The sequence below is a fragment of the Rhinatrema bivittatum genome, chromosome 1 (genome assembly GCF_901001135.1).
Source record: "Rhinatrema bivittatum chromosome 1, aRhiBiv1.1, whole genome shotgun sequence".
Classification (NCBI taxonomy): Eukaryota; Metazoa; Chordata; class Amphibia; order Gymnophiona; family Rhinatrematidae; genus Rhinatrema; species Rhinatrema bivittatum.
In genome coordinates, this window is record NC_042615.1 from 816,838,274 (window position 1) to 816,857,390 (window position 19,117).

Genomic DNA, 19,117 nt, shown 5'->3' on the forward strand with positions numbered 1-19,117 from the left:
CAGTAAATGATGGCCAGGCAAAGACCAATTGGCCCGTCGGATCTACCCAGTTCTTTTCCAGCACTTTGGGCAGATTCCCAACACTAGCCCCAGCCGCCTCCCCCACTCAGCCTCTCAGGCCTTCTCCTACCACTGTGCTCTGTGTCTCTTCTCCATGTCTGCTTCGTGCAGGTTACCCCCATGTTCCTGGAGGCCCGGTGGAGCTGCACCATCACTCTCTGCCAACTGGCCTGTGTGATTCCCCTCTGTGGATCTGTAAAGCTTTGTGATCAGTGAGCAAGCAGGCCAACCCCCTCGTTCATTTCTTCTCTCTGTCAGCACCCGCCCCTCCTCCCCCATCACTGCACTCTAAACATAAGATCATAAGATGTGCCGTACTGGGTCAGACCAAGGGTCCATCAAGCCCAGCATCCTGTTTCCAACAGTGGCCAATCCAGGCCATAAGAACCTGGCAATTACCCAAAGACTAAGAAGATCCCATGCTACTATTGCTTATTAATTATCGTAATAGCAGTTTATGAATTTATCCTCTAGGAACTTATCCAAACCTTTTTTAGACCCAGTTACACTAACTGCTGTAACCACATCCTCTGGCAATGAATTCCAGAGCTTAACTATGCACTGAGTGAAAAAGAATTTTCTTTGATTTGTTTCAAATGTTTATTTATTTATTTATTTATTTAAAAACTTTTATATACCGGTATTAGTATGCATACATCATACCGGTTTACAATGTAACTTAAAAGGCAGAAATTACAATGAACAGGGAGGGCGAACAAGGAGGAGTATACAAAGAGCAGGAGGTGGAGGAATTAAAGCAATAAATAAAACTGCAACGGACTATTTACAGGAATATACAAGGCGTAGGCAAGATACTTGCAGAAGTCAGTGTACTTAATCAGGGTAGGCTTGTCGGAAGAGCCATGTTTTAAGTTTTTTTCTGAACTTGGCGTAACATGGCTCTAGCCTGAGAGTGGTAGGGAGGGCGTTCCATTGTTTAGGGCCTGCAATGGATAGTGCACGGTCCCTAGTAGAGGAGAGGTGGGCTTTTTTCAAAGGGGGAATGGAGAGGGTGCCTTTGTTGACAGTGCGAGTGGGTCGTTCAGTGCGTATAGGACGAAAGGGTTCATCCAACCAATTGGAATTGTGCGAGTGGATGGACTTGTGCACTATGGTTAGAATTTTCAAGAGAATTCGGGATGCGATGGGGAGCCAGTGGAGTTCTTTGAGTATAGGGGTAATGTGATCAGCTTTCCTTGAGTTGGTGATGACCCTGGCGATGGCATTCTGGAGCATTTGTAAGGGCTTGGTGGTGGAGGAGGGTAGGCCAAGGAAGAGGGCATTACAGTAGTCCAGCTTTGAGGAAAGGGTGGCTTGGATGACGGTGCGGAAATCATGATAGTGGAGGAGGGGTCTGAGTTTCTTCAGGATGTGAAGCTTGAAGAAACCTTCTTTGAGGATGGAGTTGATCTGTTTTTTGAGGTTAAGTTGTTGATCTATGATAACCCCAAGGTCTCTTACTGTGGGTTGGGGTGTTATGACGTGTTATGTTCTACTTGCTAACTTCATGGAGTGCTCCCTGGTCCTTCTGTTATCTGAGAGAGTAAATAACCAATTCACATTTACCCGTTCAAGACTTCTCATGATCTTAAAGACCTCTATCATATCCCCCCTCAGCTGTCTCTTCTCCAAGCTGAACAGCCCAACCTCTTCAGCCTTTCCTCATAGGGGAGCTGTTCCATTCCCCTTTATCATTTTGGTTGCCCTTCTCTGTACCTTCTCCATCGCAATTATATCTTTTTTGAGATGCGGCGACCAGAATTGTACACAGTATTCAAGGTGCGGTCTCACCATGGAGCGATACAGAGGCATTATGACATTTTCCGTTTTATTAACCTTTCCCTTCCTAATAATTCCTATCATTCTGTTTGCTTTTTTGACTGCTGCAGCACACTGAGCTGACGATTTCAATGTGTTATCCACTATGATGCCTAGATCTTTTTCCTGGGTGGTAGTTCCTAATATGGAACCTAACATCGTGTAACTACAGCAAGGGTTATTTTTCCCTATGTGCATCACCTTGCACTTGTCCACATTAAATTTCATCTGCCATCTGGATGCCCAGTCTTCCAGTCTTGCAAGGTCCTCCTGTAATGTATCTCAGTCTGCTTGTGATTTAACTACTCTGAATAATTTTGTATCGTCCACAAATTTGATAACCTCACTCGTCATATTCCTTTCCAGATCATTTATATATATATTGAAAAGCACCGGTCCAAGTACAGATCCCTGAGGCACTCTGTGCCTGCCCAAACATGTTTAAATTCTGGCAGGGCTTTGGTTGCCACTGCATCTGCCAGTAGATTATTGCAGGCAGTATAGAAGTGTTTTCTCATCTCTGAACCTCCCTCCTTCCATCTTCAGATCAGACCCCTTGTCCTTGAATTTTATTTTCTATGGAAAATGTTCCCCTCCTGTACTTTAGTAAAGCCTGTGAAATATGTGAAAGTTTCTGTCATATTCCCACCCCCCAGCTTTTCTTTCCTTCGGTGACTACAGTTTGAGCATCCTAAGGAGCACTTTTCAAATTCCTCGCCTTGCACCGAATCTTCAGTGGGAAAGCAGGAGGAGGTGCCGTAGGCCCCCCGCAACAGCTTCCAAACACAGCAGGGGAAACCTCATGGGAGGAGGAAGGGGTCGTGTTGCCGGCTCTGCTGGATGCTCCCGGACACTGGCCCGGGTCTTAGGAGACCAGCGTTTAACCAGGAGGGCTTTGCCAATCCACGAGCTCCATTCAACAAGAACTAATATCACAAGTGAGTAACTTGACCTGTGCTGCCTTCAACAGCCACCAGATGGCAGCATTGAGAAAGGCATCTTAGTAACAGGCACTGAGAAGAACAATGCAGGAGGTGGAAGGGAAGACAGACAGCAGGAAAACTTGGGACTGTCGGATACACACACAGCCACGGCCCTCTCGTGTTAGCAGGAAAAGAGCTGCAGCTGTGGCCAGAGATAACTGAGCTTCTGCGGCAAGGCCAGTAGGTGGCGTGGCAAGCTCCTTTGGGTTGCAAAATAGAGCATCCTCGCCTGTGAGGCTGTCCCAGCCTCTGCTCAGTGCTGGGACAGCTTCCGAGTAAACACTTTCCCGTCTGTGCATTACACACAGTACAGTACATTAAACGTGGATCACACCGTGGATCTGTGGAGAGGCTAACAGTAAAAGCTATGGCCCTGAGACGCAAAAGCCTAAAGCTTGGCACCTTTACAGTATTCACAGGCCTCCCACACGATCTGGAGGGATTTAAGTCAAGACGTCAGTGCTGTATTCATCTGTTTCAGCCGTTCCTGGGCTAAAGCAGCGAAAGCCCAGCAGGAAAGCAGCTGGCTGGGGGATGTGAGGGATGGGCCGGCCTTTAACAGCTGCTATCTGAGCTTCAGTTCTTAAAATACAAATGGGCCTGCTGCTCTGATGTCTTCTGAGCTCCCCCTTATTTTTTTCCTTGTTTAAATACATTAGTAATTTTGATGAAGGGTGCCTTTTTTTTTTTTCATTGTACCCACACTCTTTTAAAAATCTCCAAGTTCATGCTTAATCTGTCTGTGCTGTATTCATGCTTTACTTGTATCAGTGTGAAGCCTGCATGGGGCTCTGAGGAGATCCATGCTGTACCTGTAGCAGTGCCAGCATAATGCCTGCACAGAATTCTGATGAAGATTTGCCCTTCAGCTATCTGTGCCGTATTCATGGTTTACTTGTATCAGTGTGACCCTAAATGGGGTTCTGAGGAATATATGCGCCATGATTGTCCGTGCTGTATTCATGCTTTAAACATATCAGTATGATGCCTATGCAGGGCCCTGATGCAGAGCTGCTGTTCAGCTGCCTCTGCTGTATTCGTGCTTTATCAGCGTGACCCTACATGGGATTCTGAGGAAGATGTGCTTTGTGATTGTCCGTGCTGTATTCATGCTTTAAACGTATTAGTGTGATGCATATGCAGGGCTCTGATGCAGAGCTGCTCTTCAGCTGCTTGTGCTGTATTTATGCTTCATGTTTATCAATGCAACACCTGCAAGGGGCTCTGCTGAAGATCCATGCTTCCATTATCCATGCTATATTCATGCCAGTGACATAGCAGAACTGAATTTTTTGGGGGACCCAAGGTTAACATGGGTGGGGGGTAGACATAGAAATCTAGGCATGATGATGTTTTAAAATAGTTTAATTCTATTATTTCAAGCACTTACCAAAATTAAAAAATGCCTTATTAATCAGTAGTAATTTATTTTTTATGTATTGCAGTTTATAAATACACAATTTCATGTAAAATGTAAACACAGAACCCTTCAGAAACATCCAATCCAATCACATAATAAAACAAATATCAATATATCCTTTTATGAATCCTCTTTCCAAAAATTGTATAAAACTACAATAAAACAGCAATAATCATATTAATCATTACAAAAAGATTTGCAACAGGTGCAGAACAGAACTAGGATATGCAAAAAAAAATTCAAATTCCGGTGTCACCTTAGTGACAGTAAAACACATTCCCTTCACTGCCAAACACTTTGTGAAGTAAAAGCAAGTTTGCTTACCGTAAACGGTGTTTCTGTAGATAGCAGGATGAATTAGCCATGCTGTCATGGGAACTGTCAGTCAGGCCCGGGAGGCAGAGCTTCCTAAGTGATGTCAGAGCTTTGCTCTGAGGCTGCGCGTGGTTTCCCGCGCTGATAACGACTCTCCTCAGTCTGTGATAAAGCAAGCGTGGTCGTAGAGTTGATGTCGACTGATCAGGGAGGTGGGTGGATCAGCATGGCTAATTCATCCTGCTATCTACGGAAACACCGTTTACGGTAAGGAAACTTGCTTTTTCCTGTCGATAGCAGGGCTGAATTAGCCATGCTGTCATGGGAGTCCTAAGCTCCCAGCATGCTGACGGAAAAGTAGTAGGTATTGTCTTATACAGCATGGTGAATGTTAAGTGACAGTCGGCCTCGTGGAGTCCGTGGACAATGACTGTAGAAGTGTTTTACCAAACTTTGCATCATCCGCCGTCTGTTTGTCGAGACAGTAATGAGAAGTGAATGTGTGAAGAGAAGCCCACGTGGCTGCTTTGCAAATGTCTACTGGAGGAATATGTCTCAGGTGGACCATGGAGGCTGCCACCGCTCGTGTTTGGTTAGCCATGGGCCGAGACGGTAATGTAGAGTGACGTTTGTTATGACAGAATTGTATACACTGGGTAATCCAGCTAGAGATGGTGCATTTAGTTACCGGGAGGCCTGGGGCATTCGGGTTGAAAGAAACGAACAGCTGCAATGCCCTGTGGGGCGAGTGGGTCCTTTGTTTGTAATAGGCTAGTGCTCTTTTGCAGTCCAGGGTATGTAGTAACCTCTCTCTGTCATTCTTGTGAGGTTTTGGATAAAAAGTCGGTAACTCAATCGATTGGTTGAGATGAAATTGGGAGACTACCTTCGGCAGGAACGAGGGGTTTGTACATAAGAGCACCTTATGGTGGTAGAATTGAAGGTATGGGCTATAATGTACCAAGGCCTGCAACTCGCTAACTTGTCATGCCGAGGTCACTGTGGTAAGGAAGATGACCTTCCAGGTGAGGTATTTTGGATGGGAGGATTCCATTGGCTCGAAGGATGAGACCATCAGTTGCTCGAGAACTAGGTTTAGATTCCACGGAATTGGTGGTTTTGAGACCGGGGGCCGAAGGTGTGTGAACCCCTTTACGAATCGAGAGACCTTCGGATGGATAGAGATGGGTTGGCCATTGTGCGATCGGTGAAAGGCCGCTATTGCACTGAGGTGGACTCTGACTGAAGCTGTAGCGAGGCCGGCCACACAACGTGTATAGGTAGTCCAGCAAGGTTTCTGGTGTACAGGTAAAAGGGTCAACTTTCATGGATTCGCACCATGTGGTATAGCGCTTCCATTTGAAGTTATAGTTTTTCCTCGTGGAAGGCTTGCGGGCTGCCAAGATTACGTCTTGAACTGTGATGGAAAAACCTTGTTCTGACAGAAGGCACCATACAACCTCTAAGCCGTGAGATGCAGAGAGGAGTGCAACGGATGGAGGAGGATCCCTTCTTCCTGTGAGAAGCAGGTTTTCTTGATTGGGTAGTCGAAACGGTGCGTTCGACACTTGTAGGAGGTGTGTGTACCATGGTTGGCGTGGCCACGCCGGTGCCACGAGGATCAATTGTGCTTCGTCCCTCATGCACTTTTGTAGCATCTTTGTGATGAGGGGGATTGGAGGGAACGCGTACATCTGGGGCTCCATCCATGGAATAAGAAAAGCATCCTGAGCGACTCTGTGTGGAGTTGGCCATACAGAGCAGAAGCGAGTCACTTTCCAGTAGGACTCTGTGGCGAAGAGATCTATGGATGGGTATCCCCATCTTTGGAAGATGGTCTCAGCTACGTCGTTGTTGAGGGACCATTCATGTGGATGGAATATCCGACTTAGTCTATCCGCTTGAGTATTCACGCTTCCCGGCAAGTAAGTGGCCTGCAATTGAATGGAGTGATGAATTGACCACATCAGGATGATAAGGGCCTCACGGCACAGGCTCCAGGAGCCCGAGCCGCCCTGTTTGTTGATATAAAACATGGCTACTTGATTGTCTGTGTAAACCATGACCCTGTGGCCTTGGAGGTGAGAGACAAAGGTGCGCAGGGCGTATCGGATGGCTCTCAATTCCAGGAGATTGATGTGAAGCAACTGCTCCCGCTGCGACCAGAGGCCTTGCGTCTGGAGGTTGTTGAGGTGGGCCCCCCAACCCTTGTGGGAGGCATCCGTGGTAAGGTCTGCATTGTGCGGTAGGAGAGTGAAAGGAGCTTCCTTGGTGAGTGTCGGTTTTCGTAACCACCAGTCTAAGTCTGCAATCATGGTTTTTGTCAAGGACACTTTCCAATGTAGTGGTTGAGAATGTTGTTTCCACTGTCGCGTGAGACCCCATTGGAGGTGTCGAATGCGGAGTCTCGTGTTGGAGACCGCATGGATTGAGACTGCCATATGTCCCAATACTTGTAAGACTTGATGCACCGTCGGCGATACAGTTGACTTTAGGCGGCAAAAAAGGAGTCGCATGTTGTGTTTCCTGTCGGCCGGCAGAAAAACTCGGCATCTGATTGTATCTAGCTGAGCTCCTATAAACTGTATTGTTTGTGTAGGATGCAATTTGGACTTCTGATAGTTGATGATCAAGCCCAGCTTGTCCAGGCACTGAATTGTATGTCGGAGATGTTGCCGAAGAGTGCCCGGACTGGCGGCTACCAGCAGCCAGTCGTCAAGGTAAGGAAAAATCATGATCCCCCCCCCCCCCCCCCGTTGACGGAGGAATGCCACCACCACTGCCATACACTTGGTGAACACCCTGGGCGCTGTTGACAAGCCAAAGGGAAGGACTTTGTACTGGAAGTGTTGGCCATAAGAACATAAGAATATGCCATACTGGGTCAGACCAAGGGTCCATCAAGCCCAGCATCCTGTTTCCAACAGTGGCCAATCCAGGCCATAAGAACCTGGCAAGTACCCCAAAACTAAGTCTATTCCATGTTACCGTTGCTAATGGCAGTGGCTATTTTCTAGATGAACTTAATAGCAGGTAATGGACTTCTCCTCCAAGAACTTATCCAATCCTTTTTTAAACACGGCTATACTAACTGCACTAACCACATCCTCTGGCAACAAATTCCAGAGTTTAATTGTGCGTTGAGTGAAAAAGAACTTTCTCCGATTAGTTTTAAATGTGCCCCATGCTAACTTCATGGAGTGCCCCCTAGTCTTTCTATTATCCGAAAGAGTAAATAACCTATTCACATCTACCTCTCATGATTTTCAAACACCTCTATCATATCCCCCCTCAGCCGTCTCTTCTCCAAGCTGAAAAGTCCTAAACTCTTTAGTCTTTCCTCATGCACTTGGAAAGACAGGTATCACTGGGAGGAAGGATGCATAGGAATGTGAGTGTATGCATCCTTGAGGTCTATGGAGCGCATCCAGGCGTGGGGCTGGATCAAGGGTAGTAGAGATTTGAGAGAGATCATTTTGAATTTTTCCTTGACAATGAACTTGTTCAGTTCTCTGAGGTCCAAGATTGGACGAAGGTCCCCGGATTTCTTTGGAATTAGGAAGTAGGGGGAGTGGAATACCGCGAGATGTTCTGTCGGAGGGATGCGGCGAATTGCTTGCTGTTGTAATAACGCCTTCACTTCCTGTTCCAAGCAGTGTTGGTGGGTTCTGGACCCCCCTGGCGCTGAATAAGGGAGCGGGGGAGGAGATTGGAAGTGAATTCTGTACCCTTGTTGAACGATGTCTAGTACCCATTGGTTGTTTGTGATCTTCTTCCATTCCTGGAAGTGTGCCGTGATTCCTCCCACTAGCACCTGTTTCAGTGGTGGCAGGGCGATGTTCAAAAAGACGGGTTAGTCTTGGCCAGGGCAGTGGGTTTGTTGTGTTTGTGGGCGCTGGCCCCGGGGTCGGCCCCGACGGTTTTGGTTCTGTTGATTCTGCGGATGAGAAGTCTGCTGATAAGCTGTGGGTCGGTACGAAGCATATGGCCGATAAGGTCAGCGTTGGAAGATTTGTCTGCGAGGTAGCGTAGAATGCCGGCATGGAGCAGAGTAAGTTTGAGGGGTACCTAGAGATTGTACGGCCACTGACTGCTCCTTTTGTTGGGCCACAGTTTTCTGGAAACGTGTCCCGAACAAATTGTCCCATTTACATGGTAAATTGGCCAATTTTTCGTGGACGCCTTCTCTAATGGAGCTGGCCCTCAGCCACGCGATATGTCGTGCCGCAATGGCAGCTGCTGACGCACGAGAGAAGGTCTCAAACCCTTCGTAGACCGTGCGCAACAGGTGGCGTATGCCCTCCTCCAAGCATTGTACGTGGTTAGTGTTCCCAATTGGGTGGGCGAGGTCCGAGCTTTCTTTCATCCGTTGCACACATTCATAGAGGTATTGAATAATGTAGAATTGGGGATGGTTAATGCGGGCGGCGAGCATAGACGCCTGGAATGTGCGCTTCGCAAATTCATCCAGCAAACGAAGATCTCTGCCCGGGGGGGGGTGGGGGAGGGGAGCTGAGTGTAACCTGGATTTCATAGCCCTCGCCATTGCCAAGTCAACTACCAGGGATGCATGAGGTAGTTGTGGCGTCAAGTGGTAGGGCGATTTTTGCATTTTATATTTAAGATCTGTTTTCCTGGAAACCGCTGGAAGTTGGAAGGGGGTATCCCAGGAGCGTTCCAGAACTGAGTCTAGTACAGCATGGGGAGGTAGAGAGGTAGGCTCTGCCGGAAGATCAAAGATCTTTAGTAGATCTAAAGTTGCCAATCTTGGATCCGGCACCTTCAGAACCCATCTTTTCTAAGAACTTTGGTTAGGTGAGGTCTTCCAGAGGAGAGTATGGTTCCGCCGGTTCTTCCCCTGGTTCCAAGGGATACCCTGTTGAACTATCCGGTGATGTGGGTTGAAGGACCAGCGACACTGGGGTAAGTGGCCGTTGAGGTTGCTGTGATGGTGTCGGGGCTGGAGAAAGCGCCCGTGGAGATGGGGGCCTTATGTCTTGTGGAGATGGAGGCCGTGTGTTCTGTGGGGACGAGTGCCCTGATGGTTGTGGAGACTCCGGGTCGGTACTGGGCAAGGAGTTCCCCCATCTGATAAGAGGATTTCATGACCTCAAAGAAACCAAATAATGCCAGAGAGAGATTGACAAAGACATCTTTCGTCTTTGGTGGCATTGGTGTTCGAGCTGGTAACCTGTGGTCTGCCTGCCGGAATTGCTGCCAATAGAATATCAGAATCTGGCGACTAAGTCTCGGGCACACGTGTGCGTAGTGCTTCCCGCCCTTTGCGTTTCTTCGCCAGGGGGTCCTGTAGGACGTCATCCCTGGAGTGGCGTTTAGAAGCTAAAGATAAGTCCGAGAACACAGGAGCCGAGGAGGCAGAAGAAACTGAAGGCAAAGAAAGTCGAATTTGATCCTTGTCCCTGTCTGATCTGGAAGAGGAGGCTGGTGAAGAGGGCGTTAGGGTCAATGGTGTACCCCTGGAAGCCTTTGATACAGTAGCTAGTGGTATCAAACAGGATTTCTTCCTTATCCCAATAGGCTCTGGGAGATGTGGTCGAGTTTTGGCAGTTTTCTTTCTGTTTTTGGGTGTCGGCGCCATTGGCGGCGTCCCATGCTGCGATGGTGCCGTGGTGTTAGTCGGCTCGCTTCGGTGCGTCAGCGCCGTTCCTTCGCGCCGCACCGGAGGCTTTCCGTGCGTCGGAAGAGGGTGCGTCTGCCGAATGTCTTGATTGCTGCATCGGACCTTCCGGCGCCGTAGTCTTAGTAGACTCCACGTGCAATCCCGTGTGCGGAAAAACCGACTGAGGAGAGTCATTATCAGCGTGGGAAACCACGCGCAGCCTCAGAGCAAAGCTCTGACATCACTTAGGAAGCTCCGCCTCCCGGGCCTGACTGACAGTAATTATGTGATTGAGAGCCTATGTGAGAGAGAGAGAGCGAGCATGCGTGTAATTGTGTGATTGAATGCCTATGTAAGTGAGTGAGAGAAGGAGAATGTGTAATTGTATGATTGAGAGCATTGTAAGTGAGAGAGAGCATGCATGTAATTGTGTGATAGAAAGCCTTGTAAGTGAGAGAGAGAGCTTGTGTGTAATTGTGTGATTGAGAGCCTATGTGAGAGAGCGAGCATACGTGTAATTGTGTGATTGAACGCCTATGTAAATGAGAGAGAGAAGGAGAATGTGTGTAATTGTGTGATTGAGAGCCTATGTGAGAGAGCGAGCATACGTGTAATTGTGTGATTGAACGCCTATGTAAGTGAGAGAGAGAAGGAGAATGTGTGTAATTGTGTGATTGAGAGCCTTGTAAGTGAGAGAGAGCATGCGTGTAATTGTGTGATTGAGAGCATTGTAAGTGAGAGAGAGAGCATGCGTGTAATTGTGTGATTGAGAGCCTTGTAAGTGAGAGAGCGAGCATACGTGTAATTGTGTGATTGAACGCCTATGTAAGTGAGAGAGAGAAGGAGAATGTGTGTAATTGAGAGCCTATGTAAGAGAGAGAGAGCATGCGTGTAATTGTGTGATTGAGAGCCTATGTGAGAGAGAGAGCTTGTGTGTGACTCAGAGAAAGGAGAAATTTGGAAACAACTTTCCCTCCTCCTCCTAATTCACAACAATCTCGGGGCACCTAGAAATCAAAAATTTACAGGTATGGAGATCAGAGCATTTTTTAATCCTTATTATTTTTAATTATTGTGTCTTTTTGTCTGCTGTTTTTAAATATTTTATTGGTGTATAGACGTTTTTTATACAAGCTTTTAATTTTTAATATACAAGCCATTGTATATTCATTCGTGTTCATTCTCCAGTTTCTTCTGTCCTTTATTTCCTGGCTACTCTAGCCCCCAAGTTCATTCTCCCTGTTATTTGTATCTGTGCTTCGGCCTTCTTGTTATATGGTTTTGTTAAATTAACCCCTAAGTTTGATGTAAACCGGCCTGATATGAAGCTTGTCATGAAGTGCGGTATAGAAAAATGTTAAATAAATAAATTATTGGATATTCCATTCATAAGCCGTTTTGAAATAATCTGTCTTTTTGTTAGTCTGGTTTTACTGCTATTGATTTATATTTCTTGATTTGTTTTATGAGGACTGGTGATGTTTCTCTTTTTCCTTTGTTACACTGCATACAGAGACCCTGGCTTGTTGTGGTTTCCAGTTCAGTTTCTGTATGTTTCTAGTTATGCGTTTTGGTCTCTTTATTCTTTGTTAGGCGAGGGTCAGCAGATGGGATTCAGGTGAGGTATTCTGCTGGCGTGTAGTTTCTGTGTAGGGCTCTTTAGCAGCTTGACTTGTTCTGTTTTCCTAAAAGGAGGTGTATTGGTGTCTTAAGGCCTGGAGTAATGTTTTCAGTGTGGCCTTTTCTTAGATAAGGTGGTTATTGTTTGAGTGCTGGAAGTTGGTGCTGTTCTGGTTTGGGAGGTTTACTATTAATATAATTTATGTTCAGAGAAAGTAGTCTTCATTGTTCCTTTGTCATTCTTAACAATAAAAGTGATACGGGGCCTTTTTTTTTTTTTGCTTTTATTTCCGCCATAGATTGTAACGAGCAGTGTGTCATGCATGGGAGAACCATCAGTCAGGTGTGCCCCCGACTGAAAATAGGTTTGGAACCACTTCTCTAGAGCATTCAGCTTTCTATCAGAATAAATCACACCTGAAATTATACGCATGTGACTTCTCCGGCTGGAAGTCTTGACATCCAGGGGTGTTAATGTTTCTTCTGCAAGCAATCACGTCCCGGATTACTTTAATACCAAAAAACGTTTAAACTCTTCCATAGGTGTAAATTCCCAGTCTCGCCCTGTTAGCAAAGTAAAAATCAATAACTAAAAGTAAAATCTCTGTTTAAAAAAAAAAAATATATATATATATATATGATTTTATGTTTAGGTCGCTTTCTAAAAGGTAACCCCTGTCCTAGCATCTGGAGTTCTTTAGGTTCCAGGTCTGCCACCTAGGCTGCTACCCACCCAGATCTCTTTCCTCCAGAACACAGGCTCCAGTTCACTTCGGAATTGATTTGCTTCTCTTGCTGCAGCCATGATTGCCTCTATCAGGAAAAGGTTTCAGAGCCTCTCCCCTTCCTTCCGATGAAGGCAGTGATATCCATTACCCTTTCACCCTCCAGCTCACTTTTCTTCCGTTGATCCTGAAGAGGAACAGATCCCAGCCGGCTCCTCTGGCTATGTCTGTACAGTGTAATTGAATCACTTACATCAGAGGGACGGGGACGTTTGCATGGAAGCAGCCCCTCTGTGGCCGTTTCTTGGTACGTTTTCTGGCATTTTGGATCTGGCTTCTGACGGGTGCCCAAAACTGATTACCACCCCCCACGCCCCCGTCCTCCAAAGGAAGTGTGACGAATGCACCCAGCTTGGAGGCGGAGGGCCTAGGAAGGACGAGCGCGCAGGATCTGCACGCAACCGACACGGCTGGGCCGAGAGGTCCTTTCCTGCTGTTACAGAGGGGCCGAGGTACTAACCTGCCTGATTTCCTGCGGGCCAGCGGCCTCGCTCACACTCGAACTTTCTACACACGGAAATGAGCTGGGGAGAAAGCTTGCAACACGAACCTGGGCGACCGGGCCAGCCAAAAAAAACCGAAAAGCCTGTGGAAAGCAGGCCCTGAAGATGTCTTGGTGGAATTCTGAGTTCATGGGCTGCTCCGCGTGATACTGCAGCTTATCAGCATTGCAGTTTTAATAAACTTCCGCGCACAGCGGACCACGCACAAAATGTAACGATTTGTGAAGGGGGGGGACATGTGACGTGATTACCTGCCGTTTACTGTGTTGCTACGGTTTGACACAGAAAGGAAATGGATGACAGTTGTGCGCATTTCATGGCGTTTTGCATGGTTTTTTTCCCCCGTGAAGCTCCCTTTTGCGAAATCACATAGCACCCTGGTTTCCAGGCATGGTACAGCTCTGGCTGATGCTGCTTGGCTGTGCTCCTTCAGTCCAAGTTTCTTAATAACCCAGGAAGTATTAGCAAGTATTATCCCATTCCCAGTAAACTGCAGCTGCCTCCAATGCAGGACGCTACACTTTCTCATGCTAAATCTTACCGGCCAGTTGTCTGCCGCTGTTCACTCCTCTGTAAAGAGAGTCCTGCTGCTTATTTATAATGTGATAATAGTTTGGTGCCATTTGCAAGCATGCCAATCTCACTGCTTATTCCTTCCTCTAGAACAGAGGTTCCCTGGGGGACTCCCAGCCAGCCAGTATTTCAGGATATCCACAATGAATATGCATGAGATAAAATGTGCATACAATGGAGGCAGTGCACTCCCGTGCATCTCATGCATATTCATTGTGGATATCCTGAAAACCTGACTGACTGGGGGTCCTCCAGGACAGGGTTGGGAATCACTGCTCTAGATCAAGGGGAGGCAGCTTTGGTCCTGAAATGCTGTAACCCAAGTCTGGTGTTCAGGATATCCCCAATGAGTCTGCACGAGATGCCTCTGCATGTAATAGAGGGAGTGCACTCCCGTGCATCTCATGAATATTCAGTATGCATGTCCCGAAAGCTCGACTGGTTTGTGGCACTCGAGAATCAATGTTGCCTACCCCTGCTCTGGGTCATTGATAAAAGATTACACCTCCACGATCCTAGCACTAATCTTATCCACTCATTCCCGCATTAAAACATTGTCCTCAATTTTGGAAGCATCAGAACATTAATGACACCAACTTGGTCGAGTCCATCATTTGTACGCAGGCTTGTGGTTAATGAGCAGAAGGGTGTATTTTTCATCCCTTCCTCCCTGACCCCCCCCAGCCTCCGACTTTAAGTCCCAGGGGCCAGTCACCGTATTGTGACTGGAACATGAACCACCGATTGGGATCTGCTGTCGCCCTTCCCTTCAATCAGTTTCTCATACACTTCCACCCCCGTCACTAAATGCCGGCTTCCCTAATTTCAGACACAGCCTTTCGTTGTAGGATTGCATCAAAAGCTGAAACAAAATCCCAATTAGCTAATCAGGTTTCCCATTTCAAATTTTCTCCAAAACCCCGTCAGGATGACCTTGAACACTGGCCCAACTTTTCCCTTGCCCTCCCAAGTCACGGCTGCCTCCTCTATTATTATCCCCAGGGACTGATGCCAGCCTAAACGGTGTCTCATTGCCTGGTTTGAGTTAAGAACCCTCAACAGTCCCATTCTTTCCAGACATTCCCCCCCCCCCGAACATGGCTTAGAAATGGATTCTGAGTAGGGAAAAGAATCAATGGAAAAGACAGAATTACAAATCCCTGCATGCAATGGGGTAAAACCAGGCCTGGATCATCCTGTTCACCTGGCCTAGAGCAAGCCATCCTCTGATCTTCCTGCTGTCTGTAATAACCCTTTGTTACAGTATCTGCTGTTGGCACTACAGTGGAAAATCTCACAGTGCAGCCAATGTACGGAATATCACAAGTCTCCAAAATTGCTCCAACCACAAATCCTTCTCAGCTTGGTCTCCTTTTATTCTGTATGCCAATAGCAAAGCTGTCTGCTACTGTTTTCCTTCGGACCTCTCCTGCTACTTTTTCTGATATTTTCTCTTGCTGCCTTCATTACTGGCCTCCATGAGTGGACACACTGAAAGGAGTAGAGAGAATGAGATGTGATTTAAGAAGCTTGAACATTGGTCGAAAATATGGCAGCTGGGATTCAATGCCAAGAAGTGTAGAGTCGAGTTGTATGTGATGATGGGTGAAAGGTTGTGGTGCACGGAACAAGAGAGGGACTTTGGGGTGTTCCCTGTACGTACCAGGATCAGTCCAGACCGTGGGTTATGTCCCCCTTCCAGCAGATGGAGACAGAGCAAAAACCACGGAACAAGAGATGGACTTTGGGGTGATAGTATCTAGCGATTTGAAGACAGTGAAGCAATGCGACAAGGCAGTAGCTAAAGCTAGAAGAATGCTGGGCTGCATAGAGAGAGGAATAAGAAGTAAAAAAAAAAGGAAGTGATAATCCCCTTGTACAAGTCCTTGGTGAGGCCTCACCTGGGGTACTGTGTTCAGTTCTGGAGTCCATAATCTCAAAAGAGACAGAGTCAGGATGGAGGTGGTCCAGAGAAGGGCAACCAAAATTGTGTGTGGGGGGGGGGGGCCCCCATCAAATGACTTATGAGGAGAGACTGAAGGAACTAAATATGTATATCCTGGAGGAGAGGAGGTGCAGGGGAGATACAAACCTTCAGATACCTGAAAGGTTTTAATGATGCACAATCAACGACAAACTGTTTCCACTGGAAAGAAATCAGTAGAACTAAAGGTCATGAAATGAAACTCCAGTGAGGACGACTCAGAACCAACGTCAGGAAATATTTCTTCACAGAGAAGGGTGGTGGATGCCTGGAACGCCCTTCCAGAGGAGGTGGTGAAGACAAAAACAGTAAAAGATTTCAAAGGGGCATAGGATAAACACTGTGGATCCTTTAAGGCTAGAGGATGGGAATGAAGTAAAGAGTGCATGGGATTAACTTGCTGGGGTGGCGGTTACTACCCTTAACCAATAAGCCTTGATGCTGTTGATGCAACGCCATGATTGCTCTCTGATTCAACAGCAGGGGGAAAAGGGGAAAGGGGGAACTAGAATCAGTCAGCAAACAAGGACAGTGAATTTTGTGGTCTTGGAAAACAATTAAACATGGGGGTAACTTGCTGATGCAGCTGTTACTGCCCTTAACCAAAAAGCCTGAAACTCTTGATGCAACTCCAACATTGCTCTCTGTTTCAACGGCAGGAGGTGATGGGGAATCGGACTCAAACAGCAATCAACAAGGGCCCTGACTTTGACGGTTTGGGAAACTGAAAAATATGGGGGTGACCTGTATGGCACGGCAGAGACTACCACAAGCTTGCTGGGCAGACTGGGTGGAGCGTTGGTCCTTTTCTGCTGTCAATTTCTGTGTTTCTATGGGTTTTTTTGGTGGCTCGGTGTTACATTAGTGATGCTGCATTTTTGTTCTTGGTTCCCCTTTCCATGCTTTTGTAATATCTGTTGTCAGGCCTTGCAGTAGTGATAAAAATTCAGTTTGCAAGAAAGGTACAATCACTCTTCCTGTCGCCTGCTGGCCTCCCTTCTGACTGGATCTGATCTGGGCTTGGGAGCGTGCATTCATTTTCCTGTTTTCTGCCTCCGGCTGCAGGTGAAGGCCGCGGTCTCGCATGCACTTGCTGTGGGATACCGCCACGTTGACTGTGCATTCGCCTACGGGAACGAGCAGGAGGTGGGAGAAGCCCTGCAGGAGACGGTGGGACCACAAAAGGTAAGCGAAGCTACGACTCCCCCTCGTCCTTCCCCTGCCTCTGAGTCACCAGGATGTGCACAAGCCCTCATTACCAGAAGCTTCAGAGAGCACTGGAGCCGTTCCCATCTGGTCATGAGCTCTAGACTCCCATCCTATCGCAAGTCAGTGCCTCAGAAGCATTCATTAATGTCGCCGCTCTCCCTCAGCTAGCTAAGGTCGAATGGGGTACAATCAACTTCTTTTTCTTAAATTTGAAAAAGAAAATGCTTCTTAATAAGGTGTGGGGGTGGTTGGACCAAATGTTCTTTCAAAAGATTAAAAAAAAAAAAAAAGATAACCACCCCTTGTTTATGGCTGGTTAGCTATGGCCACATTAAGAACATGAGAAATTGCCATGCTGGGTCAGACCAAATGTCCATCAAGCCCAGCATCCTGTTTCCAACAGAGGCCAAACCAGGCCACAAGGACCTGGCAATTACCCAAACACTAAGAAGATCCCATGCTACTGATGCAATTAATAGCAGTGGCTATTCCCTCAGTCAACTTGATTAATAGCAGTTAATGGACTTCTCCTCCAAGAACTTATCCAAACCTTTTTTGAACCCAGCTACACTAACTGCACTAACCACATCCTCTGGCAACAAATTCCAGAGCTTTATTGTGCATTGAGTGAAAAAGAATTTTCTCTGATTAGTCTTAAATGTGCTACTTGCTAACTTCATGGAGTGCCCCCTAGTCCTTCTATTATTCGAAAGAGTAAATAACTGATTCACATTTATCCGTTCAAATGATTTTGAAGACCTCTACCATATCCCCCGTCAGCTGTCTCTTTTCCAAGCTGAACAGCCCTAACCTCTTCAGCCTTTCCTCATAGGGGAGTTGTTCCATCCCCTTTATCATTTTGGTTGCCCTTCTCTGTACCTTCCTAATCGCAACTATATCTTTCTTGAGATGCGGCGACCTCAGGCTTTTCCTCTGGCAATGTGAATTCCAGGGGGAGGGGGGAGAGAGAGATTTTTGTTCTTTCTAATTTCATTTAACTTTATCAAGACATAAGTGACCCTATTGGCTGGCAATCAGTGCCGCCCCAATGACATCATCTCATCCGGGGAGGAGATAGTATAATTAACTACTTTCCTGAGCCTATCGGACCATGCTGAAATTCAAACTGGCGAATGGTAAACCTTTTGCCTCAGAACCGAGGGCTAGTGGTGTATGGCTTGCGTCACTTAGTGAAGTGATACATTACTTGTTCATCCCTGTAGCGCTCATCGAATGCTAATGAGTTTAATTAAGCAATCGCAGCTGCCTCACTGAAGTCTACCTTGGTCTGCTGGCTCCGTTTCTAAGCATTCATCTGGTGGGGAGGCAGGAGCAGGCCCGTGAAGAAGAACAAATGTGGTAAACAGGGTTCAGCGGGTTGGGAGGGGAATCGGAGGGGAGGCAGGGTATAGAAACATATAAGAACATAAGAAATTGCCATGCTGGGACAGACCAAGGGTCCATCAAGCCCAGCATCCTGTTTCCAACAGAGGCCAAAAACCAGGCCACAAGAACCTGGCAATTACCCAAACACCAAGAAGATCCCATGCTACTGATGCAATTAATAGCAGTGGCTATTCCCTAAGTATAATTGATTAATAGCCATTAATGGACTTCTCCTCCAAGAACTTATCCAAACCTTTTTTGAACCCAGCTACACTAACTGCACTAACCACATCCTCTGGCAACAAATTCCAGAGCTTTATTGTGCATTGAGTGAAAAAGAATTTTCTCCGATTAGTCTTAAATGTGCTACTTGCTAACTTCATGGAATCATAGAACATAGAAATATACACATGACGGCAGAAGAAGAACAAACGGCCCATCCAGTCTGCCCAGCAAGCTTTCACACTTTTTTTTTTTCTCTCTGTTACTCTTGGCCTTTAGTACCTTTTTGGTTCTATTTCCCTTCCACCCCCGCCGTTAATGTAACCTTTTGGTTCTATTTCCCTTTTTTCCTCCGAGGGGGCCCTGTGGTTTTTTTGTGTTTTGCCTTTTTTTTTCCCCTTTTACTTTTTCAATTTGTTTTGTTTTAAATAAACAAAGAAACTGTCTGTGCACCCCCCCCCCCCCCATCCAATCAGGATTCCTTTATCTGGCCTTGGCTTTGCCCTTCTCGCCTCTACCACCTCTGTCTGCCCTAGAGGAAGCGAAAAGGTGGGATTATCAGAAATACTGCAACCTCTCCCGACCCTTGTTCCTGCAACTGCCATAGAATAAAACATCA

The 19,117-nt window shown here is 46.8% G+C and overlaps 1 protein-coding gene across 3 annotated transcripts in view; it reads left to right on the forward strand.

Annotated features, from left to right (window-relative positions):
* Window positions 1–19,117, forward strand: part of LOC115078660 (aldo-keto reductase family 1 member A1-A-like) — a 48,536-nt gene that overhangs the window by 15,506 nt on the left and 13,913 nt on the right. For all 3 annotated transcript variants that reach the window (XM_029581616.1, XM_029581632.1, XM_029581623.1), the window contains one exon: window positions 16,747–16,866. In XM_029581616.1, coding sequence (XP_029437476.1) covers window positions 16,747–16,866 — 120 coding nt within the window. The remainder of the gene's footprint in view (window positions 1–16,746; window positions 16,867–19,117) is intronic.